General features: G+C 36.2%; 1 protein-coding gene across 2 annotated transcripts in view; it reads left to right on the top strand.

Annotated features, from left to right (window-relative positions):
- NUDCD1 (NudC domain containing 1) overlaps window positions 1-20,259 on the top strand; it is a 34,475-nt gene extending 14,216 nt beyond the window's left edge. For both annotated transcript variants that reach the window (XM_064394822.1, XM_064394831.1), the window contains exons 3-10: window positions 6,091-6,276; window positions 7,992-8,172; window positions 10,391-10,576; window positions 12,941-13,148; window positions 15,232-15,376; window positions 16,672-16,797; window positions 17,602-17,761; window positions 19,395-20,259. In XM_064394822.1, coding sequence (XP_064250892.1) covers window positions 6,091-6,276; window positions 7,992-8,172; window positions 10,391-10,576; window positions 12,941-13,148; window positions 15,232-15,376; window positions 16,672-16,797; window positions 17,602-17,761; window positions 19,395-19,687 — 1,485 coding nt within the window. In that variant the 3' untranslated portion in view covers window positions 19,688-20,259. The remainder of the gene's footprint in view (window positions 1-6,090; window positions 6,277-7,991; window positions 8,173-10,390; window positions 10,577-12,940; window positions 13,149-15,231; window positions 15,377-16,671; window positions 16,798-17,601; window positions 17,762-19,394) is intronic.
- The last annotated feature ends 1,558 nt before the right edge of the window (window positions 20,260-21,817 follow it).

The raw sequence follows: 21,817 nt of genomic DNA, 5'->3' as shown, positions 1-21,817 counted from the left end.
CATTGTTGGAATGAGATTAGAGACTGTTCTAATAAATGCCTAAAGTTAAATTAGTGAACAGAAGGGTTGTGAAGAATATAATTTCTTTTCTTGGCTATTGAAAGAAAATTTAAAAGAAAATTTGTAGTAAAGATTGAGTTCTGAAATTCCTGCTCAATGGTGATAAATCTGATGTGAGCTTTAGAAGATTAAGTAGTTGATAATTTCTTATTTTAATTGCGTCCAAACTATTTGAGGCTTACTGTTCAAATTCATTTGAAGGCTAACAAAACTGTGGTCTTCTGTAATGTAATATAGTATACCCCTGTAAGTTACTGTTAAGAGGAATGATGCTTCCTCTTTCCAAATAAGATACGCAAGATTCTGACTTTCTTTTCCCAGGCTCGGTAATCATTACTAGTTGCAAGGGAAAACTTTTCTACTTCTTAGTAAAAAAAAAAGCCTTTCAGTGAAATGTAAAAATTAAGTAAAATATGAGGAAGCCAAACTTCATTGTATCTAGATTGTGTGATATTTGTTTGGGTTTTGGTTCATTTGGGTGTTTTCCTTTTAATTCTTTCATTCTCCCTTTCTGAATGTGTTACAAATTAGCAGAGTAGTCCAAGGGGTGTAGGGATACAGCTGACTCCAGAAACTGACCCCGAATGCTTCTAATAATTAAAAATTTGTAAATTTTCCATTGCAGGTTTCATAATCTTCTTGTAGCACACAGTAATCTCTAATATGAATTTAAGTAGGCCCAAAAGACAGGCAGGCTATCTGTTTGTTATCTGGTCTTTTTTTGCTTTTGCTTATTAAAATGGTACTTACCCATATGCAATTTCTCTTGCTTACCTTTCAGCATGTGTTAAATGCACATCTGAGTTTACTGACATCTGGAAAATAGGAATGTTTTGAAATGCCCTTGAAGGCAGGATTCTCAACAAATGAGGCCACTGCACACTTTGCATGTACAGTGTGTTCCCTCTGTATTGCATTCACATGCCCAAGTGCAAAGGACTCTTTTGGAGATGGTCCTTTGTATGTATATTTTTGACTGCCTTATTTCACAGAGCAGAATGAATAAGTTTCTTTTGTTAGAAGCAGATTATTCCCCCCAAAGCTACTGATTATTTGAGTGAAAATAGAAGGACAGAAGGTGTTTAAATGATTTGAGACTGAATATTCGAGGTCTGTAATGAGACACAGTCTTAGTCTTGAATGTTTTCACTGCTATTTCTTAGTCTCATGCCTTACTATGTTAAGGATGGACCTGAAACTAAGAAACATTTTGTGTCACAGAACCAAAAATTACTTGTTTCCCACCTAGACTGTCAGAACAAAAGTATGCTTCTGTTTGTGGTTCCTTTTACATACTTGTCAATATCTTCAAAATTGTCCCTGTATATTTTCAAATTTTGTTTTTCTATTTTTACAAATACATTTGTTTGTAAATATATTTTCATCTTAGTGACAGCAATGCTGATTTTTAGTAATGAGGGAAGAATATCTCTCTTGTTAAACAGAGGTTTCTGATTTGTGGACCGTCAGAAATAATTGTAGATCAACTGACTGGAAATGAGCCTAGTAAAATAAAACAAAAAATAGTTTCCTTGATTCTATAACCATTTTTTATATTTTCAACATGGTCTGTTTGTTGTTGGATTAAGAAAATAGGGTTGGGTTTAAAAAGGGATTATCTCTAAAGGTCAGTCAGGCACCTCTTTTTTTTCAGAAATAATTTTATTTTTCAAATACCTGTGGGTACACTAGCTTGTAAACTGCCTATGAAACCCATTTTATCTAATTTTGTTTCATATATGATATATGATTCATATGTTTCATATATGATGAACCATATTCATATATGGTTCAGGGCAAATTTGGGAGATAACCCCCAAAGGGGCTCCTCTAGAAAAGCAGATTCAATTAGCCCCTCTCCCCAACTGGAGAAAATACCTCCTTGGAGAAAAGTGGAAAGAAACCTGTTTATTAAACAATAGAACCCAAACAGTATTAAACAATAAAACCTCTTGTTGCTCCAAAAGAGATGACAAACTCAGAACAGTCCCTCCCAGTCTCTGATCAGTCCCTCCAGGCTGGAAACACCGCGGCCCAGGCCCGGCCCGGCGGAGCTGCCGCTGCTCTGCTGGGTGCTCAGTCCAGGGCAGGTTTGAACAGGTTCGAGAAAAAAAAAAACCATAGTGCAGGGAACTTCTTTGCCTCAGCTAGCTAAACCTAACTAAAAGCAAAGGAGAGCTCTGTCCTGCTGGCTGTCCATCCTCAGACAACACAGTCCAGGAGCAGGAACGTGGAGGAGTGAGTGCAGTGTCTGAAAACAAACGGCGTGCTTCTTCCCTCTCCCCTTCACTCTCTGGAACAAGTTGTAAAGGTGCAAAACTTATTATTCAGCATAAACAGAACAAGATGATTGGGGATAAAAGCATCATATAGTCAACGCAGGACACACACTGGGTTGACTATAAAACACTCTGGAAACTAGGGGAAACAATCATAACTTCCTAAGAAATGTTCCCCCAAAGATATAGAAAAGAACAGGAATTGCTTTTCTTTATTATTACTGGAAGACCTCTTTGAAGACTGCAGATCAGATTCTGCAATCTATGTATCTATAAGAGGGACAGGGTGGTGGATATGGTGTGGGTTTGGATTGTTTAAATTATATTTTTTTGTTTATTTTAGAATCTTAGAACAGGCCAGATGAAGGGATCTGAAAAGATCCTGTAGTCAAGCTTTCATGGTGAAAGGAGCCTAGATGAGGTTATGTAGCACTCTGTCCAGTTCTGTCTTGAAAACCTCCAGTGATGGAGTTTCTGCTGTGTCCTTGGGGAGGTTGTTTCAGTCACTGATTGTTTTCATTTTAAAAATTTCTCTTATGTCTACATGAAACCTCTCCTAATGCAACTTTTAGCTGTTGTCCCTTGTCTTCTCTATGTAGCTTCTTGTGAAGAGAGAGCCCCTGCTCTCTTTGTGGCTGCCCTGGAACACTCTGATGAGGTCTCCTCTGAATCCTCTCCAGGGAGACAAATCCTAACTCCTTCAGTCTTCTCACACAGGGGAGATTCCTAAGTCATTTGATGGTGTTCATGGCTGTCCTTTGCACCTTTTCCAGTCTCTCCATGTCTTCTTTCAACATTACTCCAGGTGGGGCCTGACAACCACTGGGCAGAGTGGGATGATCACATCTCTTATCTCTGCTGGTGATACTTGTGCAGGTGCAGCCCAGGATCCAGTTTACCTGTGGTGCTGCAGCATTGCCCTGCTGGCTCAGCTTGTTATCTCTGTTGCCCTCAGGTCCCCTTCATCAGGGCTTCTCCCTGCCCCACGACCCTGGCCTGTTCTGAGCTCTCTGATTGTTCCATTTCAGGTGCAGGACGATGCTTGTCTTTGCTTATTTTCCCAGCGTTCTTGCTGCCCCACTCTTCCAGGCTCTCTGTGCTACAGGTGCTTCCCTTGTAGGTACACATGTCTACCTCATCACCTAGTTTAGTGTCATCAGCAAACGGGGTGAGGGTGCTTTCAATCCTATCATCCAGGTACCTTATGAAGATGCTCAGTGTGTGGGGCCTGGTGTCAGTCCCTGAGGGACCCCACTTGTGACAGACTGCCAGCCCATTTTATTTAACAGCTTCTTAGTTCAGTTGGAAAACTTCAAATGATTAAGTTCTATATCAGTTATTTAACAGATTATAGAGATGTGATGTTTCTGAGTCTCCAATTTGCATCTTGTATTTTTCTTTGAGAATATTTTGTTTGTGCTCTTAATACCGCAGCCTCATCTACTTCATAAGTAGCTGATCAAGCTATTACTAATAAAGCATGTCCTGTTTTTTAAACTGTGATGCTAAATTATTTTCAAATTATAAAGATTTTGTTAGAGTTTTCTTTTAACCTAACAAGCCTCTTGGGTATTCAGAGATTACTTCAACACAAAAAATTGAAGTAAATCCTATGCAGGCAGCAGCATGGCTGACATTCCATGAGCCAAATAATGAGCAGAAAGTCGGTCACAAAGCCTTATTCAGCAAAGAAAGAGCTGTATGTGAGAGTGAAGGCAGAAGATAAAGAATAATCCCTAAAAGAGATGATGGAAGACATGCCACTGTACTTAATGAAAACAGTTGGAAATCCAATTTTCAGCATGAAAGCAAGTTTTTTTTTCTGTTAGAATTATCAGGAAATTAAGAACACAGCACAGAATTAAAGCAGGACTTATGGGAACAATTAATAGAAATATAGATAAAATTGTTAATCTAACATCCATTTTGCACAATTAACAGAGTGGGAAATAATTGATTTTTTTTTTTGTAAAATGTAGTGGTATGCAGAATTTTTAAAAAAAATCTGTATGTCTTGGTTGTTCACTCAATAATTATATCATATGCAATTTGTTCGCCATAGTGTCTCTGTTCATTCCTGCTCAAAAGCTATCTGTAGTTCAGCTTAAAAAAGATTGCAGTGTGGCACTGCAACAGGATGCCAGATAAACTTATCCTGACATGTAGTAGAATCATGTTTAGGTTGAAAAAGCCTTTTAGGATCATTCAGTCCCACCAGTCACCCAGCACTAAGTCCATCACCAAACTGTGTCCCTGAGTGCCATATGTACATGTCTTTGAAATATATCCATTGATGGTGACTGCACCAACTACCCTGGGCATCCTGTTTTATAGGGTTGTTTCCTTCTGGTGAGGAAATTTTTCCTAATGTCATCTAAGCCTCTCCTGGAACAACTTGAGGACGTTTCCTCTTATGCTGTCAGTTGTTATTAGAGAAGAGACCAAACTTTACCTGGCTACAACCTCCTTTCAGGTCACTGTAGAGAGCCATAAGGTCCCCCATGAACCTTCTTTTCTCTGGGCAAAACAACCCTAGCTCCTTCAGCTGCTCTGGTCCTCTTGTGCTCCAAATCCTTCCCCAGCTCCATTGCCCTTCTCTGGACACACTTCAGCCCCTCAGTCTGTTTCTTATAGTGCAGGGTCCAAACCTAAACCCAGGACCCGAGGTGCATTCTCACCAGTGCCCAGTATAGAGGGACAGTCACTTCTCTAATCCTGGTGGCCACACTATTTCTGATCTAGGCCAGGATGCCATTGGCCTCCTTGGCCACCTGGGCACACACTGGCTGATGTTCAGCTACTGTTGACCAGCACTCCTGGTCCTTTCCCGCTGGGCAGCTTTCCAGCCACTCTGCCCCGGCCTCAGTGGAGCTGCCTGGGGTTGTGACCCAAGGGCAGAGCCGAGCACTTTTCCATATTGAACCTCATACCACTGGCCTTGGCCATCAATCCAGCCTGTCCAGATCCCTTTGCAGAGCCTTCCTACCCTCCAGCAGATCAGCACTCCTGCCCAGCTTGGTGTTTTGCAAACTGAGGGTACTCTCAAATCTCTCATGCAGATGATTGATAAAAATATTGGACAGGACTGGCCCCAATACTAAGACCTGGGGAACACCATTAGTGACTGGCCACCAACTAGATTTAAAATCATTCCATAGTATAATAATAATGTGATAGAAAAATAATTTGAAAATGTGGTAGGAATTAGCACTTTTCTTTGCTTGCTAATCGTAGGTATTACTTGTCTTAACTTACTGAATAAAGTGACCGCTCTAGAAAAGCTGAGAAATTATATTTGCCAGTTGTGCAACAGAATAAGCTACAATTGTTTTAAATTTACAGGTGAGTTTTATGTACTAGTTTGAGTACAATTCTGTGGCTTTACTTTGTTTTTAAGTCTCCACATTTTTCCTGGGACTAGAATTATTTGAGGTAAGTGATTATTATATAGGAACACTAGGGGGAAATAAAAGCCTTTTCTAATGCAAAATATAATTACTGCTTAAAATTGAAGAAAAAGAGTGCGAAATACCGGTTAGAAAACACTCATAGAAGTCAATTTGATGAATTTCCAACACCTTTTCCACATATATGGGAATTATGCTTGCTGCCCACTTTTTTCCAAATATGCTCAATGATACACAAAACTGGTACATTGCTACTGAGATTTATTAGTCTTAACTTGCCTGTAATATTTACTGAAATTAATACATACTTCATAAAGTCTTAGTTCATGACTGTTTGTTTATAGGACACTGCTCTACAAAAACCAAGAGAAGTTTTCAGGCTACCTGCAGACTTGACTGCGTGTGATAATCGCCTTTGTGCCTCAATGCATTTCTCATCCTCCACGTGGGTTACCCTTTCTGATGGTACAGGAAGACTATATTTAATTAAATCAGGCAAACGTGGAAGCAGTGCATCTGAAAAGTGGGAGGTATGTCCTGCAATAAATAATATATTTAGAAGCTGTGCATATATACCTATCAAAGTTATCTAATTGCATTAATAATGGTATTTGTTATCCTGCTTGGACACAACAAATACAATTGTTACATTTCTACCCGAAGCTTGAGTCTCATGTTCTGTGGTTAATTCCTTTTTGTTTATGAAGAGGAATCTGGTAAAAAATGCCTTAATCTCTTTTCTTTATTAGAGGGGAGTTTCCTAAGAAACCACAGATGTTTTAGTATTGACAGAAACATAGATGTATATACTGAAGTGGAAGATTTCAGCATGATGGATTAGCTCCTTTCTCTACATCTTTTGAGAGTTCAGTAAAGTAAATTGATCATCCTTTTTTCAGATGCTTGGTAATAAATACCATCTGGTTTTTATTCTGTGTGAGAATGCTGACACATAAATAAGTTACATTGACGTCGTCACTGAAACAAAAATACGAGATTTATATCTATGGTTCTGTCATTATTTAAATTGACTTGTCAAGTATGTACAGCATGCAGTGGTTTAGAGTTGTTTAGAGTAATATCACAACGCTATAAATCCTCAAACTTTATCAGGTTTCAGTAACAACAGCTGGATTGAGTCTATACTCATTCAACTGCTGCAGCGTGAATTCTTTGTAATTTATCCTTTCATTTGTTCTTTCATTTTCATGTGTTAATCTTCTAGCAAATAATGCTTTTCTTTTTCTCTGTTGTTTGCATTAATTTTGTTTTTACCTTCAGTTTTGTGCTGAATGAGTACTTTCTTAAAAAAGCTGCAATACATTGTTTTCAGATTTAAAACTTCCAGCTATAGGTACCAAATGTGTCATGCTATAAGATATGGAGTCCTTCTGTATAAAATTAATGAAATAATTTTCATATTATAGAAATAATTTACATGAATTAATGATATAACATTAACTTCATAATTAATGACATTTTATATTCACAATGGTGTCTAATAGCCTTTCAGTATGACAGTAATAGTTATGTATTCTGCCTGCCTAATTCAAGTATTGAAGGGACTTTTCCAAACCATGTACATAAATAAAAATTCAAGAACTTCTAACCCTAGCTTCTCCTCAACATGAATATTATTCTCCTTAATTTCATTATAGCTTTTTGTATCTTACTTTATAGAGGAGGAAAATCGGATCTCTTGCAAAGCTAAATAATGGCACATTTGGTGATTGAGCACTGGCAATGATGCTTTGGACTTTTTTGTCTTCCTCTTTGCACATGTCAAGATCTACAAAGATTTTCAGAATGTTGAAGTATCTAGAGAACTAGTGAGAGCCTTGGGGAAATGCCTGCATTTTCATCTTGAATGTGACATTTGCCCAGTTGATAGGCAGTGTTTATGGACCCTCTTGTTCTCATCAGTTGCTGTACCTCTGTTTATTGCAGTGCTAAACAGCCACAATGCAGACAGGTTTGAGGATCTTTGTGCTTTGTTTATTGGGCTCTTATAATGATTGATCAATATAAACAATAATGTATAAAAACATTTCAGTACAGTAGCTTGATAACTACTGTAGGAGGAACCAGAAATGTGTGACATTTTTTGGTTCACGTTGGCAGAGAGATTTGTGGGAGACAGACTGTTGCTGATTTGACATTCACTGAAGCCCTTCCCTGCTTTCTGTAAAAGAGCAAGGCTTCCAGCTTTAACTGTCTGACTTTTTATTATGTTTTTGTCTTCTAGATTGTGTTTAATGAAGAACTAGGAAGTCCATTTATTGTAGCACACAGTGTTTCATTTGTAAAATCTGATGCACATTCACTAGCTGTGCTGCTGCTTAGGGTAGAAAAAGATGAACTGGACACAAAAGGAAGTGGATTTCATGTTACTTTGGAATGGGTTACAGTTGCAGAAGGAAGAGAGGGTAAGTGTTTCACATTTACATCACTCTAAGTAATGTTTAAAAAAAAATAAAGATCATGTTTTTATTCTTTGTCTTCAAAGTTATTTTTCCACAGGTTCTGATATTTCTTTTCTACAGCCTAGATTTTACATAGGTAAATTTTTCTTATATTTTGAGATCAAGTTATTGACCTAAATTTTGACAGACATTTGGAAAACAGGAAAAAGTAAACTTTTGCACTTGTGTCATTCAGATAATTAGAAAACAAGATAGCACTTTACTTGAATATTATGAAATATAATTTCTGTTTAGCTTGGTTTTGTAAAATCAAGGTTATACAGAACTATTTCTAACTAATGTCTGTTGTATTTTTTAAATTATTGTACATGAATATGGGTCTTTGGTTATGGTTTTTTTGTTGTTGTTGTTTTTAGCTTCCAATTAATGATGTAGGGGATTGGAAGTAGTATGAGATAAATGTAAGACCTGTAGCATAGGAAGTAAATACTGCATATTCTGGGTTTTCCTGCAATAAGAGTATGAAGTTATTCCATTAATTTTAGACCAACATATTGAAAAAATATTAGTTAATGTATTAATACCTACTAATTAATATTTTATCCTAATAAAGTTTTACAAATGATACTTCATATATTCAATATGACCATATATATATTTGTATTAAATATCATGACTTACATGAAGGATACAAGACCCCATGTGTCACTGATTTTTAAAGATGTGTGGATTAAATGTCAACATTCTTGGAATGACTGATACGGTCTTGCTCAGTATGTTCTAAGAAATAAAATTTTGATACTGACAGTCCCAAGATCTTTAACTAGTTGAACTAAAGCATTGAGACATACTGTGATGTTATTAGCCAAATGTTCTTCCATCTCCTACAAACATAGTATGGATAACATAGCATGGAATAGAATAATTCATTTGGAAGTGATCTACGAATCTCATCTAGTCAAACTGCCTGACCAGTTAAAGCCTCTTGTTAAGAGCATTGTCCAAATGCCTCTTAAACACTGACAGATGGGGTTTTGACCATCTCTCAAGGAAGCCTGTTCCAGTGTTTAACCACCCTCTCAGGAAATAAATGCTTCCTGATGTCCAGTCTGAACCTCATCTGGTGCAGCTTTGAACCTTTCCCATATGTCCTGTTACTGGATACCAAGAAGAAGAGCTCAGCATTTCAATCTCCACTTCCTCTCCCCAGGAAGACTGTAGACAGCAATGAGGTTGCCCCTCAGCCTCATTTTGTCCAAACTAGACAAGCCTGAAGTCCTCACCTAGTCTTGACAGGACATTCTTTCCAGACCTTTCACCAGCTGTGTTGGTTGCCCTTAGTGGCTTTAGTTGTTTCCTGCTGTTGAAACCTTGGATGATGGAAATATTTCTCAGAAAGCCACATAAGACTAACTGCCTTATGCTTTTGTGGCAAGCTCAACAAGAGAAAGAAACCTCTGAACATTATTGTTTATAACTTAGAAGAAAAACTAAATCAGTAACACTGTCTGTATAGAACTGAAGACTGTTACTCATGAGAACACCAACACAGACTTTTATTATATTATATAATCAGATTTTAGTAAAAGTAAGTAGTTAATCAACAAGCCATTTCTTAAATTATCAAAATCTGTGCTTCATCAAAGCAAAGCCTTAAAACATGGTTATGTCTCTTGACACCAACAAATGTGCAATCTCTGCCCTGTTTGGCAGACTGGACAAAGGGATCATACTCACTTCTATTGCATTACCAAAGAACAAAAGAATGGAAGCATGAAAATAAATCAGAACGGGGGCACTGGTTAGGTCTTTTCATATCTTCTATGGTACTTCAAAGGACTGTAACAAAGGTATACTCTTCCAAAGTTGGTTTTCTTTCATTAACCAAACTTCTAGGAATACTTGCTGTAAAAGCTTGAAATAAGGAACCACCATGCTGCCTTATGAGATTCAGAAAATGTGACATGCTTAGCTTTCTTCTGACCTTCTCTACAAGAAAAATATTATTTGTACAGAGGGTATGCTGGGCTGGCTGTGATCAGCAAAGACATCATAAGAATAAAAGGCAGTCTTAGATTAATCCAGTATAACTCACTGGGAAACCGTGGTACTGTGATTCAACAGGTAGGAATGCATAGTATTTTTAAATGTAATGTGTTCCTTAGATAATAATTTGTCTTCTAGAAATATATTATGATTTTTTAAAAATTTTATTTTATAGGTGATCATAGATACGAAATCATTAAAAGGAGAGTTTTGCAAGGAAAATCAGTCCCCCATTATGCAGCAATAGAGCCAAGTGGGGATGGTCTAATGGTTGTTTCCCACAAACCATTCACATTTATGCAAAGTGAAAGTGACAAATTAGAAGAAAATGATGATGCAAAAGTATCAAATGAAAAGAAAGGTAAGACTTAGTCTGACAGGTTATGACAGGCTGCTCTCTTCTTTGACTGAGGACATATCTTGTTAGTTTAGCATTTGCTTGGAAACTCTAGCAATAAATGTTTTAATATCTATCTTATGGACAGATTGATTTTTGTTTGTTTGCTTTTACTTTTGGCAGTTGTATTGTGCATAAACCTATACTTTTTTTGATAGGAGACGCTTAAAGAATTTTGTTGTCTTAAAGAAAAAGATATTTTGCAGACAGATGTATAATAAGTTTTTGGTATTAGTTGAATTGCTAATGCCTAAATTTAGACATCTGTCTGAAGTACTCAAATTAAGAAACCAGTCTTCTTAGATGGGAGGGGGCCATGGACTTCCCCAAACTCATCAAAAGCTTACCAGAAAGCTTTTTTATATGTAATTTATTCCTGCCTCTGTAATATTTAAATAATTATTTTGAAAAATCTTTCTAAAGAATGAGACTCATGTAAATGATTATGTTTTCTCCAGTGGGAAAGCAGTTCAGAAAATCTTCAACAAAATGCATTCATACTTTTTTTTCTTTGCAATCAAAACAAAACTAAGTCTGTTAAAACCTATTAATAGAGTTGTTTATTTCTAAGTATCACTAAGCTCTGTAATGTCTATGTTTATGTAATTATGTTGGATTATTTTACATTTGATTTCTATTTCTGCATATGAGGCATTGGTTAGTAAACAAATTGTAAGGATAGTAGCGCAATCTTTGTCAATAGTGTGAAAATCTATTTTGAAAACAATACAAAAGGATCAAATTTATGGAATGTGTTAATGTTAAACACTGTGACAACTGTGATATTGTACATGTAATTTTATTAAGAATAGTCTGTACATATAAATCTTGAGGCAAAGGAGTTCTTCAGTGCACTGAGCACCATAATGCAGTTGCCTTTTGCTGACCCTAATACAGGCTCTAGTTTTATTTGCACAGTTACATAAAATTGCAGGTGTAATGGACTTTTAATATCAGATGCAGTTTGTGTCAGTGTTCGCAGTTTTGAAGGCTGTCATGTCTCAGTAATAGTTTCTGGGGAAGTATAATTATATAGAACCTGTGACTGATCCATTGCAACCAAGGCAGTTGTGTGGCAAAGGGCAACAGTGCAGGAGTCCTTCCAGAGTCACAGCTGCTGGTATGAGGCTTTGATCAGTGGAATCTTGGGTTGGGTTGTGACAACTTGGGAGCTTTCAAGGGGAACCCATACTTTACTTTTTCTCAAAATAAAAAGGTAACTTGTACAAGATTGCTCTTTAAAAAATATATTCATCGGTATTTATATTTTTTCTGTGCATTACCCACTCATGCTGTCATAGCCTTCCTTTTGTATAAAAATTTCTCTTAAAAGGCCATTTCTTCTAGCAGTTTAGTAATCAGACAGCTTCTAAACACAGTAATAAAAGTCGATCACTACCTCTGGGCAAGCAGTTCTATTTTGTCTCCATTAGCTGAGGCAGATTAAGACCACTTAGTCTTATAAAATAATTTCTATTGAGTAGTCAGCGTAGCTTCTGCAAAATATAGAAGTAAAAATGTTTGCATCTCTGAATGATATATACTTCTATCATGCAGTAGCTTGTCACAGAATAACTAGGTTGGAAGAGACCTTCAAGATCATCAAGTCCAAGCCAGTCCTAACACCTCAACTAGACCATGGCACTGTGTGCCACATCCAGTCTTTTTTAAAATACATCCAGGGATGGCAACTCCACCACCTCCCTGGGCAGACCTTTCCAGTACTTACTGTATGCCTCTTTCCTAATATCCAACCTGTGTTTCCCTTGGCACAGCTTAAGACTGTGTCCTCTGGTTCTGTCAGTTTCTGCCTGGAGAAAGACACCAAACCCTACGTGTGCACAACCACCTTTCAGGGAGTTGCAGAGAGTGATGAGGTCACCCCTGAGTCTCCTTTTCTCCAGGCTAAACAACCCCAGCTCCCTCAATGGTTCCTCACAGGACTTGTGTTCCAAGCCCCTCACCAGCCTTATTGCCCTCCTCTGGATGCACTCAAGTGTCTCAGTATACTGCACCTGATGTCTCCTCAACCAAATTATTAATCATTAATGTTTCATTGTATTTAAGTACATTTCACATTCCAATTTCATAATGCTGCAGTAAACTTTGGAGTAATAATTAATGCCCATTGTATAACTATCAGCATATTTGAGTATAGACATGAATATAAATTACTTTACTTTTGTGTAAATTGTTTAGAGTAAAAGTTACTTCCACTTTTTCAAAAACACGCTTTCAGAAAATTCCATGTGTTTCCACACTGAATGCTGTGGAATCCAGTAATCCTTGTAACCTAGTTTGTGTTTTGCTACATGTTTCCAATTGTAGACCCTCTCTACTACTGGCAGCAGACAGAAGATGATGTGACCATAACAGTTCACCTGCCTCAAGATGTCACAAGAGATGACATAAAAATACGTTTTTCCCCTGATAATATATGTGTTACACTAAAAGACCAGCCTCCATTGATGGAAGGAAAGCTCTATTCATCTGTGGACCACGAAAGCTGCACATGGATAATTAGAGAGGACAAAAGGTATTCTATAAATGTTTTAGGTTTTTTATTGATAGGAACTGATTTTAAAGCATATACCATATCTGACTTCTGGCCGTTCTGGGATGGTCTCATTTAATGCTACACCCCATGTCCCTTCTTGTAAGAGTGTCTCCTCTCCTGCAAACAGTTCACTGGCTTTTCCTGTCTCAGTAATGTTTCTTTATCTAATTGTGAAAGTAATCCCCTTTTTTGCAGTTATTTTCCAGGGAAAAACCCACCCAGTATCAAATGTTAAACAGAGATTTGTAAGAAGAGTAAACTTAATTGGTTCAACAGTTATTTTTTTCACTATGTTTCAGGATTGATTAGTCTGAATTTACCTTGTTATATGTGTTAGTTTCTCTTCTGTTTTCCACAGACAAGCGTTTTAGTAATATTACAACAAAATTCTTTAGGCTTGACTTATAAATTCCTTAATATATTTTCCTAAAAAGTAATATATCATGTGCATTATAGAAAATGAATCTGTGTGAACTTAAAATGTTGTAGACCTCAAATACAAATGTTCCTGCTTTTATTTGAAAAGTTACTTTTAGGTGCTTTTCTCATTCTGAAATAAAAATATAAAAGAATGGAGTGGGTGCAAAAAAATAATTCAGAGCTCCCTAAAACATAGTTTTTTCTTTGTGCATTGTCTGGTTTTCATACTCTGCCTGAAGTGAGCCATGTATTCACTTACCCACCCTGGTCTGGTTATCTCTGAGATATTCATACTCTTTAATGAACTCAAGAAGAAACGTGTACACCACCAGGTGATCCACTCAACAGCTCATAGCTGTTTATCTAAAACAAAAGATTTGCTCTGCTCTTTGAGTTGTGATAAGGTTGGCTTTTTTTCAGTTTCCAAAAGGTTAACTGTAAAGGACAGTCATTCTCAAAAAAAAATTAGAGAGACTAATATTTTTATATAGGTTATACTATTACCATATATTAAAATTTGACTATGATTAAAATGTGTGGGGTTGTTGTTTTTTAGATATCCTCCTGAAAAATAACTCTGAATAACTTGATTTTTATAAGGTGAATAACTTGATTTTTTTTTATTACTCATTCCAGTGAGTGTTATTGCATGAATATCAGGCTTTTACTTTAATGAGAAAGGGTAGTTCCGTATTTCAGTGTAATAAGTTGCACTCAGTTCTTAGTGTTCGTACTGCAGCACTGCTATAAATCTATTGATTGAAAGTCAAAAACTTGCTCCAAATGTCTTCTGTAGAAGTGTGCTGTTCCTAGTACCAGTGTAATTGCTTCAGAGTTCACTAAATAGTTGCTGCTATGGTGCAGTAATGAGTAACTTAAGAGGGTTTTCTTTCAGGAGCACTACAGCTGTCATTGCTGCAGAACTTATAAGTGTATCTAAAAATGATAAAATTTACTTCAGTTTTACCATTATATCTATGTGTTTGTCCAATACAGTATTTAAATGGAATTACCATGTTGGTGCATCAGGCTGTGTCTTATTTTTCATTTACTTAATTAGTTATTTCCAATAGTTTAGTGATTATACTCGGTTGTCTTCGTTGTTGTTGGGGTTTTTTTTAATTGTTATGGAAATCTTATCTCTTTTGGAATACTTGTTTTATATAGTCAGTATAGATAATTAGTTGATATATTATTTCTGAGGTCTGTAAAATATTAATATTTTGTCCCAGATGTTATTTAGAGGTAGGGCACACTTAAGTAGCCCTAAGAACTACTGCTTATGTTTCAAATACTTCTGTAGTAAAATTCTGACAGTCTTTGAATAGATTGCTGTACAAGTGATTTCCTGCCATATTTTAAATATTTTAATGAGACTGCTTCAGGATAAACTACACTTACATTGTAAACCCTGAGGTTTGTGTATTAGAAATCACATCCTTGGTCTGGTTTTCTTTAAAGTATTTTTTATTAGAATAGTTTATTTTATAATTTGAATGCTAATGGTTTCTGTTACGTGATTTTCCTTATTAATTCAGTTTGAAGAGAAGTGCTCTTATGTACATTTAGAGCTTTTTGACTAATCTGACAAATGGATGTAGTGTTTGCATGTGCTACTCTTTGTCTTTTCTTTGCATTATAGTTTGGAAATCTCTCTGATTAAGAAAAATGAGGGGTGCCGGTGGACAGAGCTAATTGTTGGCGACACAAGAGGGGAATTCATTATGGACCCTTCCCAATGCTCTGAAATAGCTGAAAGCCTGATGCATCTTACTTCTGAAGTAATGGTAAAGAGTCAAGAATCAAAGACTTAAAATTCTTGTACTTTTGCATGTTGTCTTTTCTTGTTACCCTAATTTGCACTGCACTGACCCAGCTCATTACTTCTTTTGCTATTTATTCGTTTTCAATTGAAACAGTAACAAACTACTGGCACTAGAGTTGTGAATGTACTTTGAACAGTACAATAATCTTCAAGGGGGACTGAATTTAACTTGTATGATGGTGTCTGTGCACGAAACAGAAGCCTGATTTAACACTGAAAATAAACTTTGTTCCCACCAGTTAGGGTGTGCCAGTTTGTTTTAAAGCAATTAAGTAAATTATTTTGAAAGATGGCTGTTTCTTGTTTATCAATAGGTTAGCAAAACTTTTTTACTGTCTTGCTAGGGATACTGTACTTGACCTACAGAGTGTAAATGACATGTTTAAAAGGAAAATTTGGGAAAGTATAAACATGGCTCATGAACTTTCTAGCATTTTTGTTATACAGGAAGTCTACTTAAAGTAAAATGTAATTTTTAGCTGATATTGACTTGCTACTTTTTAATTATAAAGTGGCATCTCATCTGAAACTTGTGCATTGTACCTCCCTGTGGCTTTTTATATATTAGGTTTGGATTATTACTTTGTTTTTAGTAAGTCTGAAAAGTGTTATTAAAATAAATTCTGTGTAGTACTCCAGATTGACTTCTCTCTACCTCAGTATTTGTAAGCAAGATATCATAGTATATCTTTTGACCATAGATTTTTTTTAACTTTAAATTTCTTTTCTTGTGTACTTCCTACTGAGCTTAAAGTGATGATTTTTAATCTTAAGTTTTCATTAATTTAAAATAGATTTTAATAAATTAAAATTAATAGCAAAACTAAAATGTGTCATGTATTTAGAGTTGCTATTAAATTAATACATTTTTAATTACATTACTGATGGCAAGATGAAACAAGCTTACACTGATGTACATTTATCAAATGTGCATATGATTTCAGGATTGTATGCTTTTGCTACTTAGAGAATTATTTGGAATAATTTGGAATTTATCATCCATGTTTTAGTGGCTTATGTACCTTTCCTCAAACTGAAGTTGATTTTATTGTACATACCACTTGTGTTGTCCTCCACAGCAGAAAGTGTTTTATTAATTTTGAGTAAGTACATAATAGCTTAATCTGTCAGTATGTATGCATATGCAAATAATTCTTCCTGTTCAATTGTTCTTTAGGTTGTTTTTTAAGCTATAAAAAGGATTCATATTTTTTTTCAGTTGTTTGGATTTTCAGTGTAGTTCATTCTTTTTTTCAGAATCCAAACCCTGAAAAGGAAAATCCACCATGTAATGCTCAAGAGTTAGAAGAATGTGATGCTTTTCTTGAAGATGGTGCAAGCTTGTGCAGATTTGATGGTGATACCTTGAAAATCACTCATATAGTAAGTACTGTAAATTATTATAGAAATACTTTAAAACTTTTTTTTTGTTTGGAAATTGATCTCTATTATCAGTACAAAAATTCAGCCTATTCTATGAGAACTTGCAGTTTTGTCCTTGTTAGAGTATGTAGAAATATGAGTATTTCAGTATATTTTTCAGCATGCAGGAAGATATTTTCACTTTGATTTAGTTCTTCTTTCAAGTTGTTTGGGGTTTCTTCTTAGTAATTTTGGGGCCTTTCCCTTCAGAAATGGGGCTGATACAGCTTTTTATCCACAACTGCTACAAACATTTTTATTGAAGAGTGTGCTAATCTGAAATTTAGTAGTTACTTGATTGCAAGTAAATTAAAAAATTATTTCATTTCATAATTTTAGTATACTAACTAATCCTTGTTTCAGTGTCTGCCAGCTTTTACCTGAGAGGGACAGTATTTCCTTCCCTGTTAGCCCTGCAGAAAACCAGATGTGATTACTTAGAGAGAGTCTTTTGTAACATGAGAAGTTGTAGGTTAGGATCTGTCCTAGAAAACCATTTCTGCACAAAACACATTCCCATTTGCTTGTGTAGTGGACATAATGTTTCTCTGAATATTACTCCAACAAAGTTAATTGCATCTCCTTGAAATGCGTGAGGCACCTGTGGTGTATTGAACTGTTGATCAGTGGAATGCAGCATAATGTATTCAAACATTTTGTCAAGTAACAAACATAAAACTGTTGATCATCTAAGTTTGGCAGTATGTGTGACAGAATCTGCTATTTGTGCTTTGAATCAATATTTTGTATTTGTTTTGTTTTCAGATTAATCTTGGAAGCAACCAGTATCTTTTCTCAGTTGTTGTGAATCCCAAAGAAATGCCATGCTTCTGCCTGAGGCATGATGTTGATGCTCTTCTCTGGCAGCCTCACTCTGACCAACCAGAGAATATGTGGGAACACATTGCAACTTTTAATGCTTTAGGTAAGAAATTAACTTCTGTGTCACGCACCTGTGAGACTTTTCTATGCGAATACTGCTGGTATGGCTTATGTCGACATTTCACTTACTTAAATCTGAATTGAAAGTTATTATAATTCTGTTGGTAGCAGCATGGTAGCGTGTTGCATATAGGTAAAACCTTATGGAAGAGAGGCCTTGTAAGACATGGCTTAGGCCTTGCTGTTCTGGCTAAGCTAGCCTGTTAAGTTCCCATGAGAAAAGAATCATAGGAATGAGAATCAGTTTGCATAACAATCTATTTTTGTAAGAAAAGAGTTTGCACCTGTGAAAACAAGAAGTCTATCCCATGAGACTCCGTGAAAGAAATTTGCAAACTGTCTAGAAAGAGGGAGGTTTGATGATGTACACTATACATTTATTGAGCAGTGAAGTGAGTTTCAGTGGGTTGTTAACCAGTTAGAGGTAAACATGGTGCCTTCTGATACCATGTAAAAATGAGCTGTGTGCAATAAAAATTCAGCTATTAGGCACAAAGAAAGTAGTGTCTCATCTCATTTCTATCTCTAACACAAGGTCAACAGCGACAGTATCCTAATTTTAGAAATAAGAGAACACAGAAATGAAACGTTTATGTCCTGGGAGAAAGACAAGCCTTTTCAGACCATGTACAGGATGTAAGCACAGAACTGCATAGTGAAAAGGAGAGTTCCTTGGTTAAGTCACCTGGAGTCAGAGACTGAAAAGCATAATCACCACCTTAACATTGACACAGACATCATCAGGGCAACAGCTGCAGTTAATTGATTATGTGTCTAGGTGTGTGTAATCTTATGGTAAGGTATGTTAATAAGTGACCTTTAGATTTTTTCTGTCTTGTTGACCCATGTGATAACCATTGGCTTGCATTTTTCAAGGGAAGTGAAGCAAATAACCTTGCAGAAAGATGGTAGATCACTTTGCAGAATTACATCTCAATTCTCTTTACAGAAGTGTGAAAGGAAATCATTCTAAATTGAGTCAATATGATACCAGAGTCCTGTTATGAAAGTGGAAAGGGGAGGATTTTTTTCCTTCTGAATGAATATTAACAGAAATTACACTGTGTTTAAAAGTAACTTTTTTTTTTTAGTGAGTTTTAAACTGAAGACAAGTTTTAAGTGTCTGTTCAAAATTAGATAGACTCTTTTTAAATGTCATTACATACTGGGAGATGAAGAGAGAGAAGAGATTTATTCTTAGACCACTAATATTGGGCCAGGATTTCCCATATGGACCATGTCTGTGTCCTTATGATCCTGCTGAGGAAATGAAAGACCTTGTGAGGCAGAAAGAAGCCAGATGTGGGAAGAGTATCTTGCTGTACATATGTATCCAAAACACCAGTTAACATGAGGTACACGAGAATTATATATGGGTGTTAAACTGGTTAATGCATCCCTTCAGAAAGTACTGGCTTATATAATAAGAGTAGTTTGGTGGTTTGGGGGTTTTTTGTTAATGTTGGGTTTTGTTGATTGGTTGTTGTTCTTGTTTGTTTTGGGAGTATTTCTGTTATAAATCGCATATTGTTAAGCTTAGGTTTTTGTCAGCCAGTTAAAGTTCTGTTGAAACCCAGCTATTGCTTATCCCTTCTCCTTGGTTTTGGGCTATACAGGTTATGTCCAAGCATCAAAGCAAGACAAGAAGTTCATGGCTTGTGCTCCAGATTACTCCTACGCTGCTCTTTGTGAATGCTTGCGAAGAGTTTTCATCTATCGCCAGCCGACTCCTCTGGCCACAGTTCTCTACAACAGGAAGGAAGGAAGACAAGTAGGACAGGTTGCTAAGCAGCTGGTAGCAACCCTGGAAGCCAATGATCCTATCTTAGGCTTTCAAGCTACGAGTGAGAGATTATTTGTTCTCACAACAAAAACCTTGTTTTTAATAAAGGTGAACTCTGGAAATTAATTATTCAGTGTGCTCTGCTGTAGTTTGTGTTAACAATTTGTTATAGAAGTGAATAGGCTGACAATCTGACAAGTTCAGTACAATTTGCTGAAAATCAAAAAGGGGATGTTTTACAGGAGAATCAAATTTCTTCGTTAGAATTCTTCTGTAAAAAAGTGAGTTTTTTGACTTTGCTGCCATGGAAGTAAACTTTTTCAGAGCTATGGGAAAATGTCTTCTGCATTAACATCTTTGTCAAAATAATTGTCAGATGCTGCTATTGCATAGGTGAATAGATTTATGCATTGCTTTTTCCAAGTGACTTTATTTGTTATACTTCTGAGTTTTTTGAATTCACTGCTGTTTTTAAATGCCACTGTTTACCTATGAAAAAAGTAGTCAGATAAAGAGTTACAAGCATATGATATGCCAAGTAGATTGTATCATGAAGAAAAAAATCTCCAGATCAAATATGGTTGACCAAAAAACTGATTTCACGTTTTGATATTCAGTAGTTTTGAGTGACATGTGAATGAAATTAACAAGGTATTATGTTTCTTATACAGGTAATAAAATGGAGCAATTTTACTGTATGTGCACATTTTAAATTATTGGTTTGGGACTTGTTTATACTTGTATGTTTTATAGCTTTTTCCAAAAGCAAAGTAAGGGTCAATATATAGCTGGCAATTATACATCGAGTGCTGTTAGTTAAGGTCTTGTCATACTCTCAGTTGTGCCATTTTCACTTGACTTTATACTTCATTTACAATGAGAAAATGAGAAAATGGCTGAAAAAGCACTGGTATTGTAACCTGGATGGGACACTCAGAGGTGCTGCTTCTGCCTCAGATACCACTGAAAATGCTGCATTGTCAATTAACTGTTCTGTCTGTGATGCCTAAGTCAAAATGTGATATATTTGCAATGTAAGGGCACTCAGGCCAATGAGGATGCTTTGGTTTAACAGACTGCTATGGTTAATTGAGTTGAATAGTTCTAGCTGAAGATTTTTGTTTATTATTTTAAAGTGGCATTGTCAATACATTTAAACCAAAGAGTCAGGTGTGACAGCCTCACGCTGGGCTGGGCTTTTATCATAGCTGGCTTACAAATCCTTAGCAAAGAATGCCTAATATATTGTGTACTGACAGGTAAGCTGCTGTCATCTGTGGTACCAAAGTACTGAAGTCACAAATACAGGCAGCCTTTTAGTTTGCATCTCCCTACCAATGTTATTTCAGAACTCTGTAAGAATCTATTGAGAGAAGAGTTAAGTATTTCTTTAGTTGTGATCGTTTCGACTCTCCTGTAAATTCTCCAGATTTGAATCAGTGAACTGATTAACTAACAAGAGGGAGGCAAGCAGCTGTGGCTTGCAAAAACCATCCAAATGCAGAAACTTTTCAAGAAACCTGATTTTCCTTCTCACAGCAAGATTATATTGTGCGTCCAATATTGAAAAGCTTTAGTTGGGTAAGTTAAAACAGACTGGATTTGTAAACCTTTTTTCATTCTGTCCTTCTAAAACTGTCTTGAAAATGCTTTTTGGAAAGGCTCGGTGAATGTATTACCATTGCATGACTCTTTTGCATCTAAATTTTATTTGTTATCCAATAATGTCAGTCAAGGTGGCAGAATTCTTGCAGAGGTCCTATAGGAAAAAAAAAGTGTAGCTTATTACTTTGCAACATAAATTAGGTGCTTTTAGATGTATATGGATATTACTTAGTAACCTGAGGTTTAATCTTTGGGGACACAGAGTTAAGAACATTATATCTGGGAAATGGAGCAATGGAAGAGTAAAGGAATCATAGTCAACATGCCTTTGCCACCTTTGGTCTACTGCAGTCAGCTTCAGTATAGATGAGAATTTCAGCTGTTCTTTGTCAAATTCTTCTTGCTGTGAGTTACATGTCTGGAAACATGCTCTACCGCCTCCTGCAACAGAGGAAACAAAGTAAAGTAAAATGGTTACCTCTTCAGTGGTATTACAATATGCAGTGACTAGAACTCACATTCCAAATGTGTGTCTGTTCAAGAGAGTTCTTTGCATCTGGAAATAACACAGGGAAAAGGTTCATCCCTTTTCCATGTTACTCATCTATAATCATGGTTCCCAGGACCAATCTATCAAGTAGTCTCTCTCAT

Source organism: Passer domesticus, chromosome 1 (genome assembly GCF_036417665.1).
Source record: "Passer domesticus isolate bPasDom1 chromosome 1, bPasDom1.hap1, whole genome shotgun sequence".
NCBI classification, from domain to species: Eukaryota; Metazoa; Chordata; class Aves; order Passeriformes; family Passeridae; genus Passer; species Passer domesticus.
This window is presented reverse-complemented; position numbering and strand designations above follow the sequence as displayed.